The 27,325-nt window shown below is 48.0% G+C and overlaps 1 protein-coding gene and 1 pseudogene across 1 annotated transcript; both read left to right on the top strand.

The window, feature by feature from the left end:
• The first annotated feature begins 1,692 nt into the window (after positions 1 to 1,692).
• LOC119107727 (UDP-glucuronosyltransferase 2B13-like) lies at positions 1,693 to 11,110 on the top strand (annotated as a pseudogene).
• A 2,578-nt stretch (positions 11,111 to 13,688) lies between these two features.
• LOC119107716 (UDP-glucuronosyltransferase 1A1-like) lies at positions 13,689 to 25,660 on the top strand. Its single transcript, XM_037231262.1, is given in 6 exon segments — positions 13,689 to 13,694; positions 17,634 to 19,146; positions 21,314 to 21,387; positions 24,106 to 24,191; positions 24,858 to 25,308; positions 25,310 to 25,660. Coding segments are annotated over 6 exon segments (2,481 nt in total).
• The last annotated feature ends 1,665 nt before the right edge of the window (positions 25,661 to 27,325 follow it).

The raw sequence follows: 27,325 nt of genomic DNA, 5'->3' as shown, positions 1-27,325 counted from the left end.
ATATGGGTGGGCAAATTAGGTGCCATGTTACTTCAAGCTTTTTTCATGGTGCGACCAAAATTTGTTTTCATGAATATCATTGACTAGGGCTGCAGACGGCATAACTTATCCCGGAAGCTCACATTGAATACCATCTAGCTCATTGTATTTTATCTTTTTACATTTACGATGTCCCAGCTCAATAATATTTTGAAACATATCTAGGTTAAATTTGGTTAGATCGGGAGGTGTGAAGGCATTTCGGGCCCCGATCTAGAGTTTGACCTTGTTTGGCTTTGTTTTGGGCAAAGGTGATGACCTAGGTACCGCAAAACCACAACGTAAGTTTACCCATAGGTGTGTTGTTTGGCTTTGTTTTAGGCAAAGGTGAAGACCGAAGTACAGAAAACCACAAAATAAGTCTACCCACAGGTCTGCCTGCTCTGTGGAGTTGGTGTTTCTAGCTCTGCCACTTATTAAGACCCCAGAGAGTGAGAGTGACCCCGTCCGAACGCGTCGTATTCAGCCGACCACCCGAGCGCATGTTAATATTCATTTGATGCGTCGGTGCCCATTCAACGTGTCGGTTCCGGAAATCGATCGGGAGTTCAAGTATTCCACGTAACGTCAAAGTTGGCCGGCAAATTTCAATCAAGCTGCACGACATTGTTTTATTCATCCTAGAAGCTGACGAAGTTGGTCACTGGGTGGGTGAGGGAGAAAAAGACCTCTGCATCGTTCGATGGAGCCACCGTCCCACAAATACTAGAGAAAGAGCACCTGGTCTAGACAGATTAAGTCGACGTTTGCATCAGCCCAGCAAATGTGACTAAAAACTCCTGTTAACATCCTCGGCCTGAAAGGTATCTACAGTACAGCGTAAATGCATCCTGTGTTTGGCATGGCCTTAACGTTGTAACACGAAGATCAAGGGAGTCAAAGCTGGCGGAATTGCTCACGTTACGTGCCGCACGTGCATAAGCGCATGTGATAACATTTTTCATTTTGATTATGCGCGGTTGTTTCTGTTTTGGGCCATTCGTAACTCACATAACACAACGAAGGGGATGGGAGTTTTATGTGGACTGTGAGAAAGGGTGATAAATGAGGACGGGTTTTTGATTCCCTAGCGTTGCACTTATGTCTGGTTGCTAGTCATGCAATGTTACCAACACGTCAGTCTTTCACAGATCTAGCTCAGTTATGAGTCAACAGAACGCTGCCTTTTTTGGACGTTGCGGTCACACATTTTGGCAATGCCAAATAACTCGCGCTAACGCCCCAACGGAAACGTGCACACGGTTTGGTCCCACGGAAACTCCATGAGAAAACCCACGGAAACGCCGTCTTACCTGCGTACGGCGGTCGTCTCTTGGACTAACCTCATGTGTCTCATGTGGAATATCTTTCGCCATAGAGTAGAAGTCTGCGCTTGATATCCATCATATTCATCACAGCCGTCTTCACCTGCCATGTGTTGGATCTTTTCAGGCGTCTCGTGTGAGAGCTCTGCTGCTGCTCTTCTGCGCCGTCTTCGGTGTCGAGAGTGCCCGCATTCTGATGTTCTTACCCATCGGTGGGAAATCTCAAAAGAGTGTATTCTACGGATTGGGCACTGCTCTCAATTCCCGAGGCCATGAAGTGGTGTTCTTCAACGGGTTCAAGCCTTCAACTCCTGTCAAAGGCATCAGGGAGGTTGTACCGGATGAACTTGCGACGCTGTATGCGGACGAAAACATGCCGAACATGTTTAAGATGAATGAAAAAGGCATCCAGGCTGGATTTAAGCAGTACGCAACATTCATGTCTGAGGGTCCACGTGCCACATTAGCGAGCAAGGAGGTCGATGAGCTTTTGAAAGAGAAATTCGACCTGGTCATGTTTGGTCCGCTCGGTTACCCTTTCTATTTCATGGCACATCTGCTCAAAGCACCATTCATTCTGATATCTCCGATCTCTTACTATCCAGTTATGACAAGTGTGTTGGGCTCACCGACGCTTCCTGCTCTTCAACCTCTTCCACTCACTGCGTCAACTGATCAGATGAGTTTTATGGAACGTGTCAAAAACATCCTGGGGTACGTCTTTTTGCACTCCGCACCCAACATCGTGTACGCAAGGTATGCGGACAAAATGGTTGCAGAAAAGTTCGGCGATGGCGTGATTCCTCCTGCCAGGGAGATCGAACGCAATGCCAGCCTTGTCCTTCTCAACAGCAACCCAATGATCGACTACCACAAGCCGCTGCTGCCCAATGTCATCGAGGTGGGTGGACTGCATTGTGCGGACGCGAAGCCCCTGTCCAAGGAGCTGACCAGCTTCCTCGGCGACTCAGAGTACATATTCTTCAGTCTGGGCTCCGTGGTACGTCCTCAGGACATGTCTGTGGGCCAACGCTCGGCTGTGCTCAACGCCCTCGGTGCGATGCCGTTCAAGGTCCTGCTCAAGTGGGACACCACAGACCGCACCAACATACCGGCCAACATCCTGCCGTCCAAGTGGCTGCCACAGCAGGACATCCTGGGTGACAGCAAGTGCAGGCTGTTCATCTCACACGGCGGCTTCGCCAGCGTTCTGGAAGCTCTCTGTCATGGCGTTCCCATGGTGGTCATGCCAGTGAACGGTAGACCAGCATTGTAACGCGGCTCACGCTGTTGATCTCGGCGTGGCGGAGATCCTGACGTGGGAGAGCCTGACGTCCGAGACGCTGCAGGCGGCCATCCGCTCCGCCATGTCTGCCGGGCACCGGGCGGCGTCCCGCTACCGCCAGGAGCTGCTGGCCTCTCTGCCGGTGCCGCCCCGTGACCTGGCCGTGCACTGGGTGGAGCACGTGATCCGGCACGGCGGCGCGCCGCACCTCAGGTCGGTGGGCGCCGACCTCAACTTCTTCCAGTACTACTCGCTCGACGTGGTCGCCTTCCTGCTGGCAGTACTGGATGCTGGTGCTGAAAGCTGTTCGTGGCACTGGGCAAGTGTTGCTGCCGCTTGTCTTGTGCAGGCGGAAGACAGGTCCGGCGCCAAACGAAAACCAAACGGTCCAAACGTGACTAGCTGCATGCAATCTTTACAGCGTGCCCACAAGTGCTGTAGTACAAGTATCTGAACGAATGGCGGCTGCCTATTCGACATTGACACGTTGATTTGTCATAGGTGTGTATGCAGGTCGAGGCTGTCTACATGATATCTTGTCTACATCATGTCAATTGAGCATTTGGAACACTTCATTATGTGCGTTGATTCGTCCGGCTTGCGTATTATTCCACAATAATGTTTAATATAGCATACTGTTTATTGGCTTGTGCATATGAGACCAGCATTAGGTTGCCGCAACCAAACAGACTTTTGGTTAGCAGCAGCCGGGCTACATCATGGGTGTTGCGAGAACACGCATTGGCAAGCTAAGCAAAGTTCGATACGTGTCTGAGTTAGCATATTTAAAAATAGTTAATAGGCTTTCATTTGAAGGTGTTGTCAATGCGTGTTTACCACCCAGTTGGCACGCGCGCCGTACGCAAGTCCTGGGCTGCCATAAGCTGCATGTAGTAGCTGCATGCGCTGACAAATATATCTCTAAGTGTCTGGTGGTCGTGGATTGCGGCGAGTTTGCCTAGCCAGTGTGCCGAGCCAGAATGGCTGAGCAGAGATTAGCGATTGCCGTTGTCAGGAGGAGACTGCGAACCAGATAAGTGCAGATCAAAGAGCTGGATAGTAAGCTGGATAGTGTTATATGTCGCCTGTAGTTGACTGATCACATGGTTTATGATCCAGGCCTTCACGAATAGTGTTTGAACTATCGTCCAATGCACTTTTTGTTAAGCTCATATACTTTCTAAGGCCGCCCTGCAGCAGTCTGGCAGTTGATATTTGGATGCTTGCTTTGCTTTACCAAAGTTGTGCATGAGATCGATGAAATAACACCTGCGTGGTAGAAAAGTCTAATAAACGTATCTTTAACGGGATCATTCACAAATTCTCACTAAAATCTTTGATCCATAAAGCATTACTCGTGGACAAATGATCGACGTTGAGACAAGGTATTCCGATTCGGAGCAACATGACATGTGCAGCCAACGCCCAGGCATGTAGAAACTCTGATCAACAGACACGTCTGATAGCGGCAGCCTGCGGCTTGTCATCACGTTCGGACCGCAATCCTCACAGTCAACGTTACGCCTGCGCACTACGCACGTTCATTGCGAAGCTGTCACCCACGTGCACCGGCATTGTTTTCCGATAATAACTGATGTCTCCTACTCATCCCCCAATACGCGCACTGATAAGCCCGTGGCGAGAGCGGCGAGCAATGCTGCTCTCTCTCTTCCTCCAACTGTGAGGTGGACAGTAACGTCCAACTGCAGACAATTGAGCTCACATCTGGACTGTCTGCTGCGTCACGCGGGTGAAAACAGCTTTTACGCTTCAGACCCATTCACATTCAACATCGAACTGTTACGATGCTCATCAGACCCGGCCTTGAAGTAGTTGACGAGCTCATTATCATGGTGCAAACTATTTTGCACTGCGGTGTCGTAGTTTACCGTCTGCAATGTGCGTGTGGTTTTATGTTTGTGATCCATAATGGAGGAAAATACATGTTAGGGAGGATGTTTAGTATATTTACTATCCTTAGCAAGCCTGCTGCTATACTCGAGAGAAAGCGGGGTACGCTGCTGTTGCGAGCTTATGCTATCCGGTGCCAATTAACCCTTTTGTGTTACCGGGCGTTTGTTCTCCGTGGCAGAAGCATATCAAAAGCGTTTTTGGTGTGGGCCTAACTACCTAGTTCGTTATCGTGTACTTCATCGCACAGCATGTACACACTGTATTGTGCTCGCATATATCTCAGTTGAGGTGCAATGCGCGTGGTCTCACGCCAAACGCCCCGTTTGCACGCTCGGTGCCCTCTTGCTACCGAGCTGCGTGTTTGGCTCGCCATATTTTCTCGGGATCAACCACAAAGTGTTTGTCATTTTCTGGACCACACTTGATGTCCACCTAAAAGCCATTTCAAATAACGGTAGCCGCCGATCGCAAGCACCGAAGCGGTTGGCTGCGAGTGCAGTTCGGGTCAGGTCATGAGCGTTTGTTGGCAAGGATCGATTACTCCCAAGGCTGGACACTGCTGGGTGGGATGACGTGTCGGCATGGGTCCGCTGGGCGGGGGACATATCCCTCATTTTTCTCAAAACATGGTCGCGTTGTTACAGTTACTTTAGTACTGTTTTTTCCATTGGTATCAAATAAAAATAATAATCTACTGGTTTGGATGATTCATAAACAAAACGAAAGTGCCATTTTCGTTTCTCGAGAAAACGTCTGTTCAAGGCAAACCATAACGTTCATACAGGTGGCAAAAGTACAGAATCGCAACCCTGCTATGTGACTTCTTACGTACGAAACGCGCCAATGTGCCGTCTCATCGCGACGCCGTCCCGTTCCGCTGTTCACACTGCGCATGCGCTATCGGCATCAGGCGTCCTCGTTATCGCGCTACAGACGCGATGTGACACCTGGCGACGACAGTGAGACGGAATATCGGCTTCAAACATGGTACGTGCGTCGTATTCTGGTGTTGTTCCGAAGTACGGTGTCGTGTTGCCACGAGCAATAACCAGCACTGGGGTAATGGAGGTAATTTTTCCCTGTCCTCGGAAGATTATCTCACAATAACCTCCGAATAGTCCGGTGAAGCCGAGTTAAACTTTATATAGTCGCAGGCAATTGAATATCCGACTTTTGGTGACGAAAGTTAGACGTACCTTGTAAGGTTGGTGACTTTTGGGATGTGAAAGTCAAATCATGCTGTCAGCGACGATATATCCTAAGGAATTGTCTAATCCCATGCAACAACGGATTATGAGATGGAGCAATTCATCTTTAAAGTGGTTTCTTAGATAGACAATTTAATTTACAGTTATGATAAGTTCCATTGGCTGTGGGTCACTTGTTAATGTCAAGCAATGAGCAAAACTTAACTGCGTTGTAATTGGATAACTTGCATGAGGGCATAATTGTCAACGTCCATTTCAAAATTCTTGATCACATGGATGTCAACGTACATCTCGTCCGGACCTCAGGGTAGCTAGAAGAGGTCAACAACTTAAAATGACACCGATCAACTCTATATATTTTGGAACATACGACGTCGCGTAATCCTGGAAGCTTATTTAATTTAAAAGGTCAAAACAACCTCGTGGGTTCTTGTTGTTACCGTGACCCTCAGCAGGGCAAGTAAGTTAATAAACCTGTAATGAATATCAGTAAACTTTTGCTTGGAAGAGGTATCTAGGTTAAAACTGAAAAGATAGGATTCCAACCAGGCTGCTTGTATTTAACGGGAGCTTTCGAGAAAACCTCTATCCCTTCTTCAGCCTTGGTCAGAAAGCGATATTCAGAAGAGTAGATCTGGGTGTGCATCAAGAAAAAACCTAGAAATTCACACGCAATCTAATGTACCCATCCATCTTAGGTAACAAAAGTATATAAGATAACCCGTTTTACATTCATCCGCAGGCAAATTGTGCAAACTGTTGACAAAGAGCACATGCATACACTCTCAAATTTCGATACGATTTTGATGCGTTTCCTCTGAATGTTTCCACGTCACATGACAGCTAAGTGTCGCTGCACATACCTTATAAATGTGTGGATAGTCGTCCCACATTTCGGAACCGATTGAGCAGCAACGCATACGGCATAACGCAACGACAAAGCAAGACAACGCACGCGTGTACAACTTGTCTGACCTATCGCCCTCTATGGGACTCCTCATTACACAGAGCACTATATCAAAGACTCCAAAGACTTTGGTGCATTCATTCACACCCTGAAGATAGTGGCAGATGAAGCTATGGTATGTGATGCAGTGTGCCTTTTCGCATCGATTCCCCCTGAAAAGGCTTGCGAAACGATAGCACGACTAATCCACGAGAAGAGCAGCGAGAATAGAATCGTTAAGTACCAGCCGAGATGAAAGTAAACGGTAATACTCGGTTTTTACGCACTGGCCTTGCTACCACCTACTTGCAGATAAACGGCGATTTTACGGCGGTAGGAATTGCTGTCAGCATGGTGGTAACCACTTCGTTTGTGGCTAATCTGGAACGACAGGCTTTGGACGCTTTTCCTCATTAGGTCAAGTTATGGAGGATGTTGTAGACGACACGACTGCCGTTTTAAAAGAGCACCATGTTCCAGAGCTATCCCTGGGCACTGGAACGACGCGTGCCTAGGTATCAAATTCACCAAAGCGATGGAGGCGAATGACTCTCTTGCTTTTCCTAACATGTTAATGTCATGATCAGGAGACAGCAGTATTAGCACAAAAGTGTTTAGGAAGGTGGGCCATACGAATAAGCACATGCAATTCATGCCACATCATAGCAACCAACACGAGTCAGTGGTTAGATCGCCCGCACAACGAGCGCAAATATTTTCATTAAGGCCCGACAGAAATTGGAAAGAGGCTAGGTACATTAACGAAGCTTTGAAATTCAATAAGTACGCAAAACATTTTTTAAAAAGTTTTGCAAAAGCGTTATCATGTAAGAACACAAAACGCATCAGAAGACATCGGCCCTTCGTGACTTTACCTTACGTGAAAGGAGTAGCAGAAGGCAACGCGGCTTTTAAAGCCACACGCTCGTGTAGCCGCCAAACCGTATGCAAACCTTAGAAGTTACCTAGCTCGGCACAAAGTCAAGTTTAAAGCGGACCAAAAGATAGAAATAACTCACCGATGCATATGCGAATGCAGCAAGGTTAATGATGTAGCGACGTGTGGAAGCTTAAAGACCAGAAGGGATGAACACCAGTGAGCGATATAAAACGCAGATATAAACCATTCCGGCTTATCGAAGCACGTTCTGGACACGAGTTATCGCAGCGCGTGAGAGGAGAGCAGGAGCGATTTTGCATTATAAGACAAACTGGAGAAAAAGAAAGATTAAGGAGGGTATTTTCATTTCTAGAACAACCAGAGACAAACCTTGGAATGCAAAACCGGGGGTAACGATAGCGATTGGAAATATAATTTTGAAATGATAGGACTAGAACAGAAAAAGAGCAGTCGGTCAGGGGCCTTGCGTAATATGGGACGTGATAACAGGCCTGGGGCCAGAGCACTTGTGCACCTTTGTGTTATCTTGTTTTACTGTTGCGATGTCATATGCGCCATTATTGAATCGATTCCGAAGTGTGGAATGACTATGCACACGTTTAAGAGGTATGCGCCGTGACAGTTAGCTGTCATGTAGCATCGTAACATTCAGAAGAATGAGCTGAAATCGTATCGAAATTGTGGGTGCGTCGCATGTATTCTTCATTAACGGTTTGCATTGTTTATCTGCGTGTGAAATGTAAAACCGGTCATCTATCTTTGTTTTGTTGCATAATAGGAGTGGGTAAATTAGGTGGCATGTTACTTCGAGCTCTTTTCGTGATGCGACCAAAATCTGTTTTCATGAATATCATTGACTAAGGCTGCAGACGGCATAAATTGTCTCGAAAGCTCACGTTGAATACAAGCAAGCGTGTTGTATTTTGTCTTTTTACATTTACAATGTCCCAGGTCCAATAATATTTTGAAACATATCTAGGTTAAAGGTGGTTATATCGGAAGGTCTGGAGACATTTCGGGCCCCGATGTAGAGTTTGACCTTGTTTGGCTTTGTTTTGAGCAAAGGTGAAGACCTAGGCACCGAAAACCACAAAATAAGTCTACCCACAGGTCTGCCTACTCCGTGGAGTTGGTGTTGGTGTACTCCGTGAAGCTGACGAATCTGGTCACTGGGTGGGTGAGAGCGAATCAGACCTTGGCATCGTTCGATGGAGCCACCGCCCCATAAATACTAGAGAAAGAACGCCTGGTCTAAACAGATCAAGTCCACGTTTGCATCGGCCCAGCAAACGTGACTAAAACTGCTGTTAACATCCTCGGCCTGTAAGGTATCTACAGTCGAGCGCAAAAGCAACCTGTGTTTGATATGGCCTTAACGTTGTAACACGAAGATCAAGGGAGTTAAGGCTGGCGGAAATGCTAACGTTACGTGCCGCACATGCATAGGCGCATATGATAGCCTTTTTATTTTGGTTATGTGCGGTTGTTTCTGTTTTGGGCCATTCATAACTCACATAACACACGGAAGGGGATGGGAGTTTTATGTGGACTGTAAGAAAGGGTGACAGAGGAGGAGAGCTTTTTTGACTCCCTAGCGTTGCACTCATGTCTGGCTGAGGTTTCCAATGTTACCAAGACGTCAGTCTTTCACAGTTCTAGCTCAGTTATGAGCCAACAGAACGCTACCTTTTTTGGACGTTGCGGTTCACACATTTTGGCAATGCCAAATAACTCGCGCTAGCGCCCCAACGGAAACGTGCGTACTGGTTTGTCTCACGGAAACTCCATGAGAAAACCCACGGAAACGCCGTCTAGCCTGCGTACGGCGTTCGACTCTTGGACTAATCTCATGTGTCTCATGTGGAATATCTTACGCCATAGAGTAGTAGTCTGCGCTTGACATCTATCATGATCATCACAGCCGTCTTCACCTGCCATGTGTTGGATCTTTTCAGGCGTCTCCTGGGAGAGCTCTGCTGCTGCTCTTCTGCGCCGTCTTCGGTGTCGAGAGTGCCCGCATTTTGATGTTCTCACCCATCGGAGCGAAATCTCTAAAGGGCGTATTCTACGGATTGGGCACTGCTCTCAATTCCCGAGGCCATGAAGTGGTGTTCTTAACGGGTTCAAGCCTTCAACTCCTGTCAAAGGCATCAAGGAGGTTGTACCGGATGAACTTGCGACGCTGTATGCGGACGAAAACATGCCGAACATGTTTAAGATGAATGAAAAAGGGCATCCAGGCTGGATTTAAGCAGTACGCAACATTCATGTCTGAGGGTCCACGTGCCACATTAGCGAGCAAGGAGGTCGATGAGCTTTTGAAAGAGAAATTCGACCTGGTCATGTTTGGTCCGCTCGGTTACCCTTTCTATTTCATGGCACATCTGCTCAAGGCGCCATTCATTCTGATATCTCCGATCTCTTACTATCCAGCTATGACCAGTGGGATGGGCTTCACCGACGCTTCCTGCTCTTCAACCTCTTCCACTCACTGCGTCAACTGACCACATGGGTTTTATGGAACGTGTCAAAAACATTCTGGGGTACGTCTTTATGCACTCCGCACCCAGCATCGTGTTTCGCAAGGTATGCGGACAAAATGGTTGCAGAGAAGTTCGGCGATGGCGTGATTCCTCCTGCCAGAGAGATCGAACGCAATGCCAGCCTTGTCCTTACTCAACAGCAACCCAATGATCGACTACCACAAGCCGCTGCTGCCCAACGTCATCGAGGTGGGTGGACTGCATTGTGCGGACGCGAAGCCCCTGTCCAAGGAGCTGACCAGCTTCCTCGGCGACTCAGAGTACATATTCTTCAGTCTGGGCTCCGTGGTACGTCCTCAGGACATGTCTGCGGGCCAACGCTCGGCTGTGCTCAACGCCCTCGGTGCGATGCCGTTCAAGGTCCTGCTCAAGTGGGACACCACAGACCGCACCAACATACCGGCCAACATCCTGCCGTCCAAGTGGCTGCCACAGCAGGACATCCTGGGTGACAGCAAGTGCAGGCTGTTCATCTCGCACGGCGGCTTTGCCAGCGTTCTGGAAGCTCTCTGTCATGGCGTTCCCATGGTGGCCATGCCAGTGACGGTAGACCAGCATTGTAACGCGGCTCACGCTGTTGATCTTGGCGTGGCGGAGATCCTGACGTGGGAGAGCCTGACGTCCGAGACGCTGCAGGCGGCCATCCGCTCCGCCATGTCTGCCGGGCACCGGGCGGCGTCCCGCTACCGCCAGGAGCTGCTGGCCTCTCAGCCGGTGCCGCCCCGTGACCTGGCCGTGCACTGGGTGGAGCACGTGATCCGGCACGGCGGCGCGCCGCACCTCAGGTCGGTGGGCGCCGACCTCAACTTCTTCCAAGTACTACTCGCTCGACGTGGTCGCCTTCCTGCTGGCAGTACTGGTGCTGGTGCTGAAGCTGCTCGTGGCACTGGGCAAGTGTTGCTGCCGCTGTCTGTGCGGGCGGAAGACAGGTCCGGCGCAAACGAAAACCAAACGGTTCAAACGTGACTAGCTGCATGCCATCTTTACAGCGTGCCCACAAGTGCTGTAGTACAAGTATCGGAAAGAATGGCGGTTGCCTATTCGACATTGACAAGTTGATTTGTCATCAGGTGTGTATGCACATCGAGGCTGTCTATATGCTATCTTGGCTACATGATGCCAATTAAACATTTGGAACACTCTCATTACGTGCGTTGATTCGTCCGGCTTGCGTTTATTCCACAATAATGTTTGATATAGCATACTGTTTAATGGCTTTATGCATATGAGACCAGCATTAGGTTGCCGCAACCAAACAGACTTTTGGTTAGCAGCAGCCGGGCTACATCATGGGTGTTGCGAGAACACGCATTGGCAAGCTAAGCAAAGCTCGATATGTGTCTGTAGTTAGCATACTTTAAACACAGTTAATGGCTTTCATTTAAAGGCTTCGTCAATCCGTGTTTACCACCCACTTGCCGTGCGCGCGTACGGAAGTCCTGGGTCGTCATTAGCTACATGTGGTAGCTGCATGCGCTGACAAATATATCTCCAAGTGCCCGTTGGTCGTGGATTGCGGCGAGTGTGCCTAGCCAGTGTGCCCAGACAGAATGACTGAGAAGACATTAGCGATTGCCGTAGTCAGCAGGAGACTGCGCACCGCATAAGTGGGAGATCAAGGAGTTGGACAGTGAGCTGGGTAGTGTTATATGTCGCCTCTAGTTGACTGATCACATGGTTTATGATCCAGGCCTTCACGAATAGTATTTGAGCAATCGTCCCATGCACTTTTTTTAAGCTCATACACTTTCTAATGCCACCCTGCAGCGGTCTGACATTTAATATTTGGATGCTTGCTTTGCTTTACCAAATTTGTGCATGAGATCGATGAAATTACATCTGCGTGGTAAAAAAAGTCTAATGAGCGTGTCTTTAACGGGATCATTACAAATTGTCGCCAAAATATATGATCCATAAAGCATTACTCGTGGACGAATGATCGACGTTGAGACAAGGTATTCCGATTCGGAGCAACATGACATGTGCAGCCAACGCCCAGGCATGTAGAAACTCTGATCAACGAACACGTCTGATAGCGGCAGCCTGCGGCTTGTCATCACGTTCGGACCGCAATCCTCACAGTCAACGTTACGCCTGCGCACTACGCACGTTCATTGCGAGCTGTCACCCACGTGCACCGGCATTGTTTTCCGATAATAACTGATGTCTCCTACTCATCCCCAATACACGCACTGATAAGCCGGTGGCGAGAACGGCGAGCAATGCTGCTCCCCCTCTTCCTCCAACTGTGAAGTGAATAGTAACGTCCAACTGCAGACAACTGCGATCACAGATGAGCTATTTGCTGCGTCACGCAGGTGAAAACAGCTCACACACTCAGTCCTATTCACATTCAACATCAAACTATTACAATGCTCTTCAAACCTGGCCTTGAAGTAGTTCACAAGCTCATTATCATGGTGCAAACTATTTTCCACTGCTGCGTCACAGTTCACCTTCTGCAACGTACGTGTGGTTTTATGTTTGTGATCCATAATGCAGGAAGATGCATGTTAGAGAGGATGCTTAGTATATTTTTTATCCTTAGCAAGCCTGCTGCTATAGCTCGAGAGAAAGCGGGGTACGCTGCTGTTGCGGAGCTTATGCTATCCGGTGCAAAATTAACCCTTTTGTGTTACTGGGCGTTTGTTCTTGGTGGCAGAAGCACATCAAAAACGTTTTTGGTGTGGGCCTAACTACCTAGCATGCTATCGTGTACTTCATCGCACAGCATGTACACACTATATTGTACGTGCATATATCTCATTTGAGTTGCAATGCGCGTGGTCTCACGCCAAACACCTTGTTTGCACGCTCGGTGCCCTCTTGCTTACCGAGCTGCGTGGTTAACTCGCCATATTTTCTCGGGATCAACCACAAAGTGTTTGTCATTTTCTGGAACACATTTGATGTCCACCTAAAAGCCATTTCAAATAACGGTAGCCGCCGATCGCACGCACCGAAGCGGTTGGCTGCGAGTGCGGTTTGGGTCAGGTCATGAGCGTTTGTTGGCAAGGATCGATTACTCCCAAGGCTGGACACTGCTGGGTGGGATGACGTGTCGGCATGGGTCCGCTGGGCGGTGGACATATCCCTCATTTTTCTCAAAACATGGTCGCGTTGTTGCAGTTACTTTAGTACCGTTTTTTTCCGTTGGTGTTAAATAAAAATAAAAATCTACTTGTTTGAATGATTCATGAACAAAATGAAAGTGCCAGTTTCGTTTCTCGAGAAAACGTCTGTTCAAGACACACTATAACGTTCATACAGGTGGCAAAAGTACAGAATCGCAACCCTACTATGCGACTCCTTACGTACGAGGCGCGCCAATGTGCCATCTCATCGGGACTCCGTCCCGTTCCACTGTTCACACTGCGCATGCGCTATCGGCATCAGGCGTCCTCGTTATCGCGCTACAGACGCGATGTGACACCTGGCGACGACAGTGAGACGGACATCGGCTTCCAAACATGGTACGTGCGTCGTATTCTGGTGTTGTTCCGAAGTACGGTGTCGTGTTACCACGAGCATTAACCAGCACTGGGGTAATGGAGGTAATTTTTCCCTGTCCTCGAAATTTTCTACAGTAACTTCCGAATAGCCCGGCGAAGCCGAGTTAAACTTTGCATAGTCGCAGGCAATGGAATATCCGATTTCTTGGCACTAAAGTTAGACGTACCTTGAAAGGTTGCTGACCTTTGGGATGTGAAAGTCAAATCATGCTGTCAGCGACAATAAACTAAGGAATTGTCCAATCCCACGCAACAGCGGATTATGAGACGGAGCAATTCATCTTTGAAATGATTTCTTAGATACACAATTTAATTAACAGTTATGATAAATTCCATTGGCTGTGGGTCAGTTGTTAATGTCAAGCAATGGGCAAAACTTAACAGTCTTTTTAACTGGACAACTTGCATGAGGGGATAATTGTCAACGTCCATTTCAAATTTCTTGATCACATAGACCTCACCGTACATCTCGTCTGGACCTCAGGGTAGCTAGAAGAGGTTAACGACCTAAAATGACACCGATTAACTCTATACATTTTGGAACATACCACCTAGCGTAATCCTTGAAGCTTATTCGATTTGAAAAGATCAAAACAACCTCGTGGGTTCTTGTTGTTACCGTGACCCTCAGGAGGGCAAGCAAGTTAATAAACCTGCAATAAATGTCAGCAAACTTTTGCTTGGAAGAGGCATCTAGGTTAAATCTGAAAAGATAAAATTCCAACCAGCCTGCTTGTATTTAACGAGAGCTTTCGAGAAAACCTCTATCCCTTCTTCAGCCTTGGTCAGAAAACGATATTCAGAAGAGTAGATCTGGGTGTGCTTCAAGAAAAAAACCTAGAAATTCACACGCAATCTAATGTGCCCATCCCTCTTAGGTGACAAAAGTATATAAGATAACCCGTTTTACATTCATCCGCAGGTAAATTGTGCAAACTGTTGACAAAGAGCGCATGCAATACACTCCCAAATTTCGATACGATTTTGATGCGTTTCCTCTGAATGTTTCCACGTCACATGACAGCTAAGTGTCGCTGCACATACCTTTTAAACGTGTGGATAGTCGTTCCACATTTCGGAACCGATTGAGCAGCAACGCATACGGCATGATGCAACGACAAAGCAAGATAACGCACGCGTGTGCAAATTGCCTGACCTATCGCCCTCTATCGGGACTCCTCATTACACAGAGCAGTATATCAAAGCACTCCAAAGACTTTGGTGCTTTCATTCACACCTTGAAGATAGTGGCAGATGAAGCTATGGTATGTGATGCAGTGTGCCTTTTCGCATCGATTCCCCCTGAAAAGGCTTGCGAAACGATAGCACGACTAATCCACGAGATGAGCAGCGAGAATAGAATCGCAAAGTACCAGCCGAGATGAAAGTAAACGGTAATACTCGTTTTTTACGCACTGGCCTTGCTACCACCTACTTGCAGATAAACGGCGATTTTACGGCGGTAGGAATTGCTGTCAGCATGGTGGTAACCACTTCGTTTGTGGATAATCTGGAACGACAGGCTTTGGACACTTTTCCTCATTAGGTCAAATTATGGGGGATGTTGTAGACGACATGACTGCCGTTTTAAAAGAGCACCATGTTCCAGAGCTATCCCTGGGCACTGGAACGACGCGTGCCTAGGTATCAAATTCACCAAAGCGATGGAGGCGAATGACTCTCTTGCTTTCCCCAACATGTTAATGTCATGATCAGGAGACAGCAGTATTAGCACAAAAGTGTTTAGGAAGATGGGCCATACGAAAAAGCATTTGGAATTCATGCCACATCGCAGCAATCAACACGAGTCAGTGGTTAGATCGCCCGCACAACGAACGTAAATATTTTCATTAAGGCCCGACAGAAATTGGAAAGAGGCTAGGTACATCAACGAAGCTTTGGAACTCAATAAGTGCGCAAAACATTTCTTTAAAAGTTTGGCAAAAACGTAATCATGTAAGAACATAAAACGCATCAGAAGACAATCGGCCCTTCGTACTTTATCTTACATGAAAGGAGTAGCAGAAGGCAACGCATCTTTTAAAACCACACGCTCGTGTAGCCACCAAACCGTATGCAAACCTTAAAAGTTACCTAGTGCGGCCCAAAGTAAAGTTAAAGCGGACCAAAAGGTAGAAATAACTCACCGATACATATGCGAATGCAGCAAGGTTTATGAGGTAGAGACGCGTGGAAGCTTAAAGACCAGAAGGGATGAACACCAGCGAGCGATATAAAACGCAGATATAAACCATTCTGGCTTATCGAAGCACGTTCTGGATACGAGTTATCGCAGCGCGTGAGAGGAGAGCGGGGGGAATTTTGCATTATAAGACAACTGGAGAAAAAGAAAGATTAAGGAGGGTATTTTCATTTCTAGAACAACCAGAGACAAACTTTGGAATGCAAAACCGGGGGTAACGATAGCGATTGGAAATCGAATTTTGAAATGCCAGGACTAGAACAGAAAAAAGAGCAGTCGGTCAGGGGCCTTGCGTAATATGGGACATGATAACAGGCCTGGGGCCAGAGCACTTGTGCACCTTTGTGTTATCTTGTTTACTGTTGCGATGTCATATGCGCCATTATTGAATCGATTCCGAAGTGTGGAATGACTATGCACACGTTTAAGAGGTATGCGCCGTGACAGTTAGCTGTCATGTAGCATCGTAACATTCAGAAGAATGAGCTGAAATCGTATCGAAATTGTGGGTGCGTCGCATGTATTCTTCATTAACGGTTTGCATTGTTTATCTGCGTGTGAAATGTAAAACCGGTCATCTATCTTTGTTTTGTTGCATAATAGGAGTGGGTAAATTAGGTGGCATGTTACTTCGAGCTTTTTTCATGATGCGACCAAAATCTGTTTTCATGAATATCATTGACTAAGGCTGCAGACGGCATAAATTGTCCCGAAAGCTCACGTTGAATACAAGCAAGCTTGTTGTATTTTGTCTTTTTACATTTACAATGTCCCAGGTCAATAATATTTTGAAACATATCTAGGTTAAAGGTGGTTATATCGGAAGGTCTGGAGACATTTCGGGCCCCGATGTAGAGTTTGACCTTGTTTGGCTTTGTTTTGAGCAAAGGTGAAGACCTAGGCACCGAAAACCACAAAATAAGTCTACCCACAGGTCTGCGTACTCCGTGGAGTTGGTGTTGGTGTACTCCGTGAAGCTGACGAATCTGGTCACTGGGTGGGTGAGAGCGAATCAGACCTTGGCATCGTTCGATGGAGCCACCGCCCCATAAATACTAGAGAAAAAACGCCTGGTCTAAACAGATCAAGTCCACGTTTGCATCAGCCCAGCAAATGTGACTAAAAACTGCTGTTAACATCCTCGGCCTGTAAGGTATCTACAGTCGAGCGCAAAAGCAACCTGTGTTTGATATGGCCTTAACGTTGTAACACGAAGATCAAGGGAGTTAAGGCTGGCGGAAATGCTAACGTTACGTGCCGCGCATGCATAGGCGCATATGATAGCTTTTTATTTTGGTTATGTGCGGTTGTTTCTGTTTTGGGCCATTCATAACTCACATAACACACGGAAGGGGATGGGAGTTTTATGTGGACTGTAAGAAAGGGTGACAGAGGAGGAGAGCTTTTTTGACTCCCTAGCGTTGCACTCATGTCTGGCTGAGGTTTCCAATGTTACCAACACGTCAGTCTTTCACAGTTCTAGCTCAGTTATGAGCCAACAGAACGCTACCTTTTTTGGACGTTGCGTTCACACATTTTGGCAATGCCAAATAACTCGCGCTAGCGCCCCAACGGAAACGTGCGTACGGTTTTGTCTCACGGAAACTCCATGAGAAAACCCACGGAAACGCCGTCTAGCCTGCGTACGGCGATCGACTCTTGGACTAATCTCATGTGTCTCATGTGGAATATCTTACGCCATAGAGTAGTAGTCTGCGCTTGACATCTATCATAATCATCACAGCCGTCTTCACCTGCCATGTGTTGGATCTTTTCAGGCGTCTCCTGGGAGAGCTCTGCTGCTGCTCTTCTGCGCCGTCTTCGGTGTCGAGAGTGCCCGCATTTTGATGTTCTCACCCATCGGAGCGAAATCTCTAAAGGGCGTATTCTACGGATTGGGCACTGCTCTCAATTCCCGAGGCCATGAAGTGGTGTTCTTCAACGGGTTCAAGCCTTCAACTCCTGTCAAAGGCATCAAGGAGGTTGTACCGGATGAACTTGCGACGCTGTATGCGGACGAAAACATGCCGAACATGTTTAAGATGAATGAAAAAGGCATCCAGGCTGGATTTAAGCAGTACGCAACATTCATGTCTGAGGGTCCACGTGCCACATTAGCGAGCAAGGAGGTCGATGAGCTTTTGAAAGAGAAATTCGACCTGGTCATGTTTGGTCCGCTCGGTTACCCTTTCTATTTCATGGCACATCTGCTCAAAGCACCATTCATTCTGATATCTCCGATCTCTTACTATCCAGTTATGACAAGTGTGTTGGGCTCACCGACGCTTCCTGCTCTTCAACCTCTTCCACTCACTGCGTCAACTGACCAGATGAGTTTTATGGAACGCGTCAAAAACATCCTGGGGTACGTCTTTTTGCACTCCGCACCCAACATCGTGTACGCAAGGTATGCGGACAAAATGGTTGCAGAAAAGTTCGGCGATGGCGTGATTCCTCCAGCCAGGGAGATCGAACGCAATGCCAGCCTTGTCCTTCTCAACAGCAACCCAATGATCGACTACCACAAGCCGCTGCTGCCCAATGTCATCGAGGTGGGTGGACTGCATTGTGCGGACGCGAAGCCCCTGTCCAAGGAGCTGACCAGCTTCCTCGGCGACTCAGAGTACATATTCTTCAGTCTGGGCTCCGTGGTACGTCCTCAGGACATGTCTGCGGGCCAACGCTCGGCTGTGCTCAACGCCCTCGGTGCGATGCCGTTCAAGGTCCTGCTCAAGTGGGACACCACAGACCGCACCAACATACCGGCCAACATCCTGCCGTCCAAGTGGCTGCCACAGCAGGACATCCTGGGTGACAGAAAGTGCAGGCTGTTCATCTCGCACGGCGGCTTTGCCAGCGTTCTGGAAGCTCTCTGTCATGGCGTTCCCATGGTGGCCATGCCAGTGACGGTAGACCAGCATTGTAACGCGGCTCACGCTGTTGATCTTGGCGTGGCGGAGATCCTGACGTGGGAGAGCCTGACGTCCGAAACGCTGCAGGCGGCCATCCGCTCCGCCATGTCTGCCGGGCACCGGGCGGCGTCCCGCTACCGCCAGGAGCTGCTGGCTTCTCAGCCGGTGCCGCCCCGTGACCTGGCCGTGCACTGGGTGGAGCACGTGATCCGGCACGGCGGCGCGCCGCACCTCAGGTCGGTGGGCGCCGACCTCAACTTCTTCCAGTACTACTCGCTCGACGTGGTCGCCTTCCTGCTGGCAGTACTGATGCTGGTGCTAAAGCTGCTCGTGGCACTGGGCAAGTGTTGCTGCCGCTGTCTGTGCAGGCGGAAGACAGGTCCGGCGCAAACGAAAACCAAACGGTTCAAACGTGACTAGCTGCATGCCATCTTTACAGCGTGCCCACAAGTGCTGTAGTTCTAGTATCTGAAAGAATGACGATTGCCTTTTCGGCATCAATACGTTTATTTGTCATGGGGTGTGTTCGCAGGTCGAGTCTGTTGACATGGTATTTTATTTACATGATGTACAGTAAACTTTCGAAACGCTCGCGTGCTTTCACGCCAAACACACTGTTTGCACGCTCGGTGCCCTCTTGTTAGCGTGCTGCGTGCCTAGCTTGCCATATTTTCTCGGGATCAACCACAAAGTGTTTGTCATTTTCTGGAACACACTTGATGTCCACCTAAAAGCCATTTCAAATAACGGTAGCCGCCGATCGCACGCACCGAAGCGGTTGGCTGCGAGTGCAGTTTGGGACAGGTCATCAGCGTTTGTTGGCAAGGATCGATTACTCCCAAGGCTGGACACTGCTGGATGGGATGACGTGTCGGCATGGGTCCGCTGGGCGGGGGACATATCCCTCATTTTTCTCGAAACATGGTCGCGTTGTTACAGTTACTTTAGTACTGTTTTTTCCATTGGTATCAAACAAAAATAATAATCTACTGGTTTGATTGATGATTGATGATTGGTGATTCATATGATGATGGATGATTCATAAACAAAACGAAAGTGCCATTTTCGTTTCTCGAGAAAACGTCTGTTCAAGGCAAACCATAACGTTCATACAGGTAGCAAAAGTACAGAATCGCAACCCTGCCATGTGACTTCTTACGTACGAAACGCGCCAATGTACCGTCTCATCGCGACGCCGTCCCGTTCCACTGTTCACACTGCGCATGCGCTATCGGCATCAGGCGTCCTCGTTATCGCGCTACAGACGCGATGTGACACCTGGCGACGACAGTGAGATGGAGCATCGTCTTCAAACATGGTACGTGCGTCGTATTCTGGTGCTGTTCCGAAGTACGGTGTCGTGTTACCACGAGCATTAACCAGCACTGGGGTAATGGAGGTAATTTTCCCCTGTCCTCGGAAGATTATCTCACAATAACCTCCGAATAGTCCGGTGAAGCCGAGTTAAACTTTATATAGTCGCAGGCAATTGAATATCCGACTTTTGGTGACGAAACTTAGGACGTACATTGAAAGGTTGGTGACTTTTGGGATGTGAAAGTCAAATCATGCTGTCAGCGACAATATATCCTAAGGAATTGTCTAATCCCATGCAACAACGGATTATGAGATGGAGCAATTCATCTTTAAAGTGGTTTCTTAGATAGACGATTTAATTTACAGTTATGATAAGTTCCATTGGCTGTGGGTCACTTGTTAATGTCAAGCAATGAGCAAAACTTAACTGCGTTGTAATTGGATAACTTGCATGAGGGCATAATTGTCAACGTCCATTTCAAAATTCTTGATCACATGGATGTCAACGTACATCTCGTCCGGACCTCAGGGTAGCTAGAAGAGGTCAACAACTTAAAATGACACCGATCAACTCTATATATTTTGGAACATACGACGTCGCGTAATCCTGGAAGCTTATTTAATTTAAAAGGTCAAAACAACCTCGTGGGTTCTTGTTGTTACCGTGACCCTCAGGAGGGCAAGCAAGTTAATAAACCTGCAATAAATATCAGCAAACTTTTGCTTGGAAGAGGCATCTAGGTTAAATCTGAAAAGATAAAATTCCAACCAGCCTGCTTGTATTTAACGAGAGCTTTCGAGAAAACCTCTATCCCTTCTTCAGCCTTGGTCAGAAAACGATATTCAGAAGAGTAGATCTGGGTGTGCAGCAAGAAAAACCTAGAAATTCACACGCAATCTAATGTACCCATCCATCTTAGGTAACAAAAGTATATAAGATAACCCGTTTTACATGCATCCGCAGGCAAATTGTGCAAACTGTTGACAAAGAGCACATGCTACACTCTCAAATTTCGATACGATTTTGATACGTTTCCTCTGAATGTTTCCACGTCACATGACAGCTAAGCGTCGCTGCACATACCTTATAAATGTGTGGATAGTCGTCCCACATTTCGGAACCGATTGAGCAGCAACGCATACGGCATGATGCAACGACAAAGCAAGATAACGCACGCGTGTGCAAATTGCCTGACCTATCGCCCTCTATGGGACTCCTCATTACACAGAGCACTATATCAAAGACTCCAAAGACTTTGGTGCTTTCATTCACACCCTGAAGATAGTGGCAGATGAAGCTATGGTATGTGATGCAGTGTGCCTTTTCGCATCGATTCCCCCTGAAAAGGCTTGCGAAACGATAGCACGATTAATCCACGAGATGAGCAGCGAGAATAGAATCGTAAAGTACCAGCCGAGATGAAAGTAAACGGCAATACTCGGTTTTTAAACACTGGCCTTGCTACCACCTACTTGCAGATAAACGGCGATTTTACGGCGGTAGGAATTGCTGTCAGCATGGTGGTAACCACTTCGTTTGTGGATAATCTGGAACGACAGGCTTTGGACACTTTTCCTCATTAGGTCAAATAATGGGGGATGTTGTAGACGACATGACTGCCGTTTTAAAAGAGCACCATGTTCCAGAGCAATCCCTGGGCACTGGAACGACGCGTGCCTAGGTATCAAATTCACCAAAGCGATGGAGGCGAATGACTCTCTTGCTTTCCCCAACATGTTAATGTCATGATCAGGAGACAGCAGTATTAGCACAAAAGTGTTTAGGAAGATGGGCCATACGAAAAAGCATTTGGAATTCATGCCACATCACAGCAATCAACACGAGTCAGTGGTTAGATCGCCCGCACAACGAACGTAAATATTTTCATTAAGGGCCCGACAGAAATTGGAAAGAGGCTAGGTACATCAACGAAGCTTTGAAACTCAATAAGTACGCAAAACATTTCTTTAAAAGTTTGGCAAAAACGTAATCATGTAAGAACATAAAACGCATCAGGAGACAATCGACCCTTCGTGACTTTATCTTACGTGAAAGGAGTAGCAGAAGGCAACGCAGCTTTTAAAACCACACGCTCGTGTAGCCACCAAACCGTATGCAAACCTTAAAAGTTACCTAGTGCGGCCCAAAGTCAAGTTAAAGCGGACCAAAAGGTAGAAATAACTCACCGATACATATGCGAATGCAGCAAGGTTTATGAGGTAGAGACGCGTGGAAGCTTAAAGACCAGAAGGGATGAACACCAGCGAGCGATATAAAACGCAGATATAAACCATTCTGGCTTATCGAAGGCACGTTCTGGATACGAGTTATCGCAGCGCGTGAGAGGAGAGCGGGGGGAATTTGCATTATAAGACAACTGGAGAAAAAGAAAGATAAGGAGGGTATTTTTCATTTCTAGAACAACCAGAGACAAACTATGGAATGCAAAACCGGGGTAACGATAGCGATTGGAAATCGAATTTGAAATGCCAGGACTAGAACAGAAAAAGAGCAGTCGGTCAGGGGCCTTGCGTAATATGGGACGTGATAACAGGCCTGGGGCCAGAGCACTTGTGCACCTTTGTGTTATCTTGTTTTACTGTTGCGATGTCATATGCGCCATTATTGAATCGATTCCGAAGTGTGGAATGACTATGCACACGTTTAAGAGGTATGCGCCGTGACAGTTAGCTGTCATGTAGCATCGTAACATTCAGAAGAATGAGCTGAAATCGTATCGAAATTGTGGGTGCGTCGCATGTATTCTTCGTAACGGTTTGCATCGTTTATCTGCGTGTGAAATGTAAATACCGGTCATCTATTCTTGTTTTGTTGAATAATATGGGTGGGCAAATTAGGTGGCCATGTTACTTCAAGCTTTTTTCATGATGCGACCAAAATTTGTTTTCATGAATATCATTGACTAAGGCTGCAGACGGCATAAATTGTCCGAAAGCTCACGTTGAATACAAGCAAGCTTGTTGTATTTTGTCTTTTTACATTTACAATGTCCCAGGTCAATAATATTTTGAAACATATCTAGGTTAAAGGTGGTTATATCGGAAGGTCTGGAGACATTTCGGGCCCCGATGTAGAGTTTGACCTTGTTTGGCTTTGTTTTGAGCAAAGGTGAAGACCTAGGCACCGAAAACCACAAAATAAGTCTACCCACAGGTCTGCGTACTCCGTGGAGTTGGTGTTGGTGTACTCCGTGAAGCTGACGAATCTGGTCACTGGGTGGGTGAGAGCGAATCAGACCTTGGCATCGTTCGATGGAGCCACCGCCCCATAAATACTAGAGAAAAACGCCTGGTCTAAACAGATCAAGTCCACGTTTGCATCAGCCCAGCAAACGTGACTAAAACTGCTGTTAACATCCTCGGCCTGTAAGGTATCTACAGTCGAGCGCAAAAGCAACCTGTGTTTGGCATGGCCTTAACGTTGTAACACGAAGATCAAGGGAGTCAAAGCTGGCGGAATTGCTCACGTTACGTGCCGCACGTGCATAAGCGCATGTGATAACATTTTTCATTTGATTATGCGCGGTTGTTTCTGTTTTGGGCATCGTAACTCACATAACACAACGAAGGGGATGGGAGTTTTATGTGGACTGTGAGAAAGGGTGATAAATGAGGACGGGTTTTGATTCCCTAGCGTTGCACTTATGTCTGGTTGCTAGTCATGCAATGTTACCAACACGTCAGGTCTTTCACAGATCTAGCTCAGTTATGAGTCAACAGAACGCTGCCTTTTTTGGACGTTGCGGTCACACATTTGTGGCAATGCCAAATAACTCGCGCCTAACGCCCCAACGGAAACGTGCACACGGTTTGGTCCCACGGAAACTCCATGAGAAAACCCACGGAAACGCCGTCTTACCTGCGTACGGCGGTCGTCTCTTGGACTAACCTCATGTGTCTCATGTGGAATATCTTTCGCCATAGAGTAGTAAGTCTGCGCTTGATATCCTATCATATTCATCACAGCCGTCTTCACCTGCCATGTGTTGGATCTTTTCAGGCGTCTCGTGTGAGAGCTCTGCTGCTGCTCTTCTGCGCCGTCTTCGGTGTCGAGAGTGCCCGCATTCTGATGTTCTTCACCCATCGGTGCGAAATCTCTAAAGAGTCGTATTCTACGGATTGGGCACTGCTCTCAATTCCCGAGGCCATGAAGTGGTGTTCTTCAACGGGTTCAAGCCTTCAACTCCTGTCAAAGGCATCAAGGAGGTTGTACCGGATGAACTTGCGACGCTGTATGCGGACGAAAACATGCCGAACATGTTTAAGATGAATGAAAAAGGCATCCAGGCTGGATTTAAGCAGTACGCAACATTCATGTCTGAGGGTCCACGTGCCACATTAGCGAGCAAGGAGGTCGATGAGCTTTTGAAAGAGAAATTCGACCTGGTCATGTTTGGTCCGCTCGGTTACCCTTTCTATTTCATGGCACATCTGCTCAAGGCACCATTCATTCTGATATCTCCGATCTCTTACTATCCAGTTATGACAAGTGTGTTGGGCTCACCGACGCTTCCTGCTCTTCAACCTCTTCCACTCACTGCGTCAACTGACCAGATGAGTTTTATGGAACGCGTCAAAAACATTCCTGGGGTACGTCTTTTGCACTCCGCACCCAACATCGTGTACGCAAGGTATGCGGACAAAATGGTTGCAGAAAGTTCGGCGATGGCGTGATTCCTCCAGCCAGGGAGATCGAACGCAATGCCAGCCTTGTCCTTACTCAACAGCAACCCAATGATCGACTACCACAAGCCGCTTGCTGCCCAATGTCATCGAGGTGGGTGGACTGCATTGTGCGGACGCGAAGCCCCTGTCCAAGGAGTTGACCAGCTTCCTCGGCGACTCAGAGTACATATTCTTCAGTCTGGGCTCCGTGGTACGTCCTCAGGACATGTCTGCGGGCCAACGCTCGGCTGTGCTCAACGCCCTCGGTGCGATGCCGTTCAAGGTCCTGCTCAAGTGGGACACCACAGACCGCACCAACATACCGGCCAACATCCTGCCGTCCAAGTGGCTGCCACAGCAGGACATCCTGGGTGACAGCAAGTGCAGGCTGTTCATCTCGCACGGCGGCTTTGCCAGCGTTCTGGAAGCTCTCTGTCATGGCGTTCCCATGGTGGCCATGCCAGTGACGGTAGACCAGCATTGTAACGCGGCTCACGCTGTTGATCTTGGCGTGGCCGGAGATCCTGACGTGGGAGAGCCTGACGTCCGAGACGCTGCAGGCGGCCATCCGCTCCGCCATGTCTGCCGGGCACCGGGCGGCGTCCCGCTACCGCCAGGAGCTGCTGGCCTCTCAGCCGGTGCCGCCCCGTGACCTGGCCGTGCACTGGGTGGAGCACGTGATCCGGCACGGCGGCGCGCCGCACCTCAGGTCGGTGGGCGCCGACCTCAACTTCTTCCAGTACTACTCGCTCGACGTGGTCGCCTTCCTGCTGGCAGTACTGGTGCTGGTGCTGAAGCTGCTCGTGGCACTGGGCAAGTGTTGCTGCCGCTGTCTGTGCAGGCGGAAGACAGGTCCGGCGCAAACGAAAACCAAACGGTTCCAAACGTGACTAGCTGCATGCCATCTTTACAGCGTGCCCACAAGTGCTGTAGTACAAGTATCGGAAAGAATGGCGGTTGCCTATTCGACATTGACAAGTTGATTTGTCATCAGGTGTGTATGCACATCGAGGCTGTCTACATGCTATCTTGGCTACATGATGCCAATTAAACATTTGGAACACTCTCATTACGTGCGTTGATTCGTCCGGCTTGCGTTTATTCCACAATAATGTTTGATATAGCATACTGTTTAATGGCTTATGCATATGAGACCAGCATTAGGTTGCCGCAACCAAACAGACTTTTGGTTAGCAGCAGCCGGGCTACATCATGGGTGTTGCGAGAACACGCATTGGCAAGCTAAACAAAGCTCGATACGTGTCTGTAGTTAGCATATTTAAACACAGTTAATGGCTTTCATTTAAAGGCTTCGTCAATCCGTGTTTACCACCCACTTGCCGTGCGCGTACGTACGGAAGTCCTGGGTCGTCATTAGCTAACATGTGGTAGCTGCATGCGCTGACAAATATATCTCCAGGTGCCCGTTGGTCGTGGATTGCGGCGAGTTTGCCTAGCCAGTGTGCCCAGACAGAATGACTGAGAAGACATTAGCGATTGCCGTAGTCAGCAGGAGATCTGCGCACCACATAAGTGGAGATCAAGGAGTTGGACAGTGAGCTGGGTAGTTATAATGTCGCCTGTAGTTGACTGATCACATGATTTATGATCCTAGGCCTTCACGAATATTATTTGAACAATCGTCCCATGCACTTTTTGTTAAGCTCATATACTTTCTAATGCCGCCCTGCAGCGGTCCGACATTCGATATTTGGATGCTTGCTTTACTTTACCAAATTTGTGCATGAGATCGATGAAATAACATCTGCGTGGTAAAAAAGTCTAATGAGCGTGTCTTTAACGGGATCATTACAAATTCTCGCCAAAATATATGATCCATAAAGCATTACTCGTGGACGAATGATCGACGATGAGACAGAGTATTCCGATTCGGAGCAACATGACACTGTGCAGCCAACGCCCAGGCATGTAGAAACTCTGATCAACGAACACTGTCTGATAGCGGCAGCCTGCGGCTTGTCATCACGTTCGGACCGCAATCCTCACAGTCAACGTTACGCCTGCGCACTACGCACGTTCATTGCGAGCTGTCACCCACGTGCACCGGCATTGTTTTCCGATAATAACTGATGTCTCCTACTCATCCCCAATACACGCACTGATAAGCCGGTGGCGAGAGCGGCGAGCAATGCTGCTCTCCCTCTTCCTCCAACTGTGAAGTGAATAGTAACGTCCAACTGCAGACAACTGCGATCACAGATGAGCTATTTGCTGCGTCACGCAGGGTGAAAACAGCTCACACACTCATTCCTATTCACATTCAACATCAAACTATTACAATGCTCTTCAAACCTGGCCTTGAAGTAGTTCACAAGCTCATTATCATGGTGCAAACTATTTTGCACTGCGGTGTCACAGTTCACCTTCTGCAAGCGTACGTGTGGTTTTATGTTTGTAATCCATAATGGAGGAAAATACATGTTAGGAGGATGCTTAGCATATTTTTTATCCTTAGCAAGCCTGCTGCTATACTCGAGAGAAAGCGGGGTACGCTGCTGTTGCGGGCTTATGCTATCCGGTGCCAAATTAACCCT

This window comes from Pollicipes pollicipes, unplaced genomic scaffold (assembly GCF_011947565.3).
Source record: "Pollicipes pollicipes isolate AB1234 unplaced genomic scaffold, Ppol_2.1 Scaffold_2555;HRSCAF=2994_pilon_pilon_pilon, whole genome shotgun sequence".
Taxonomy (NCBI): domain Eukaryota; kingdom Metazoa; phylum Arthropoda; class Thecostraca; order Pollicipedomorpha; family Pollicipedidae; genus Pollicipes; species Pollicipes pollicipes.
This window is presented reverse-complemented; position numbering and strand designations above follow the sequence as displayed.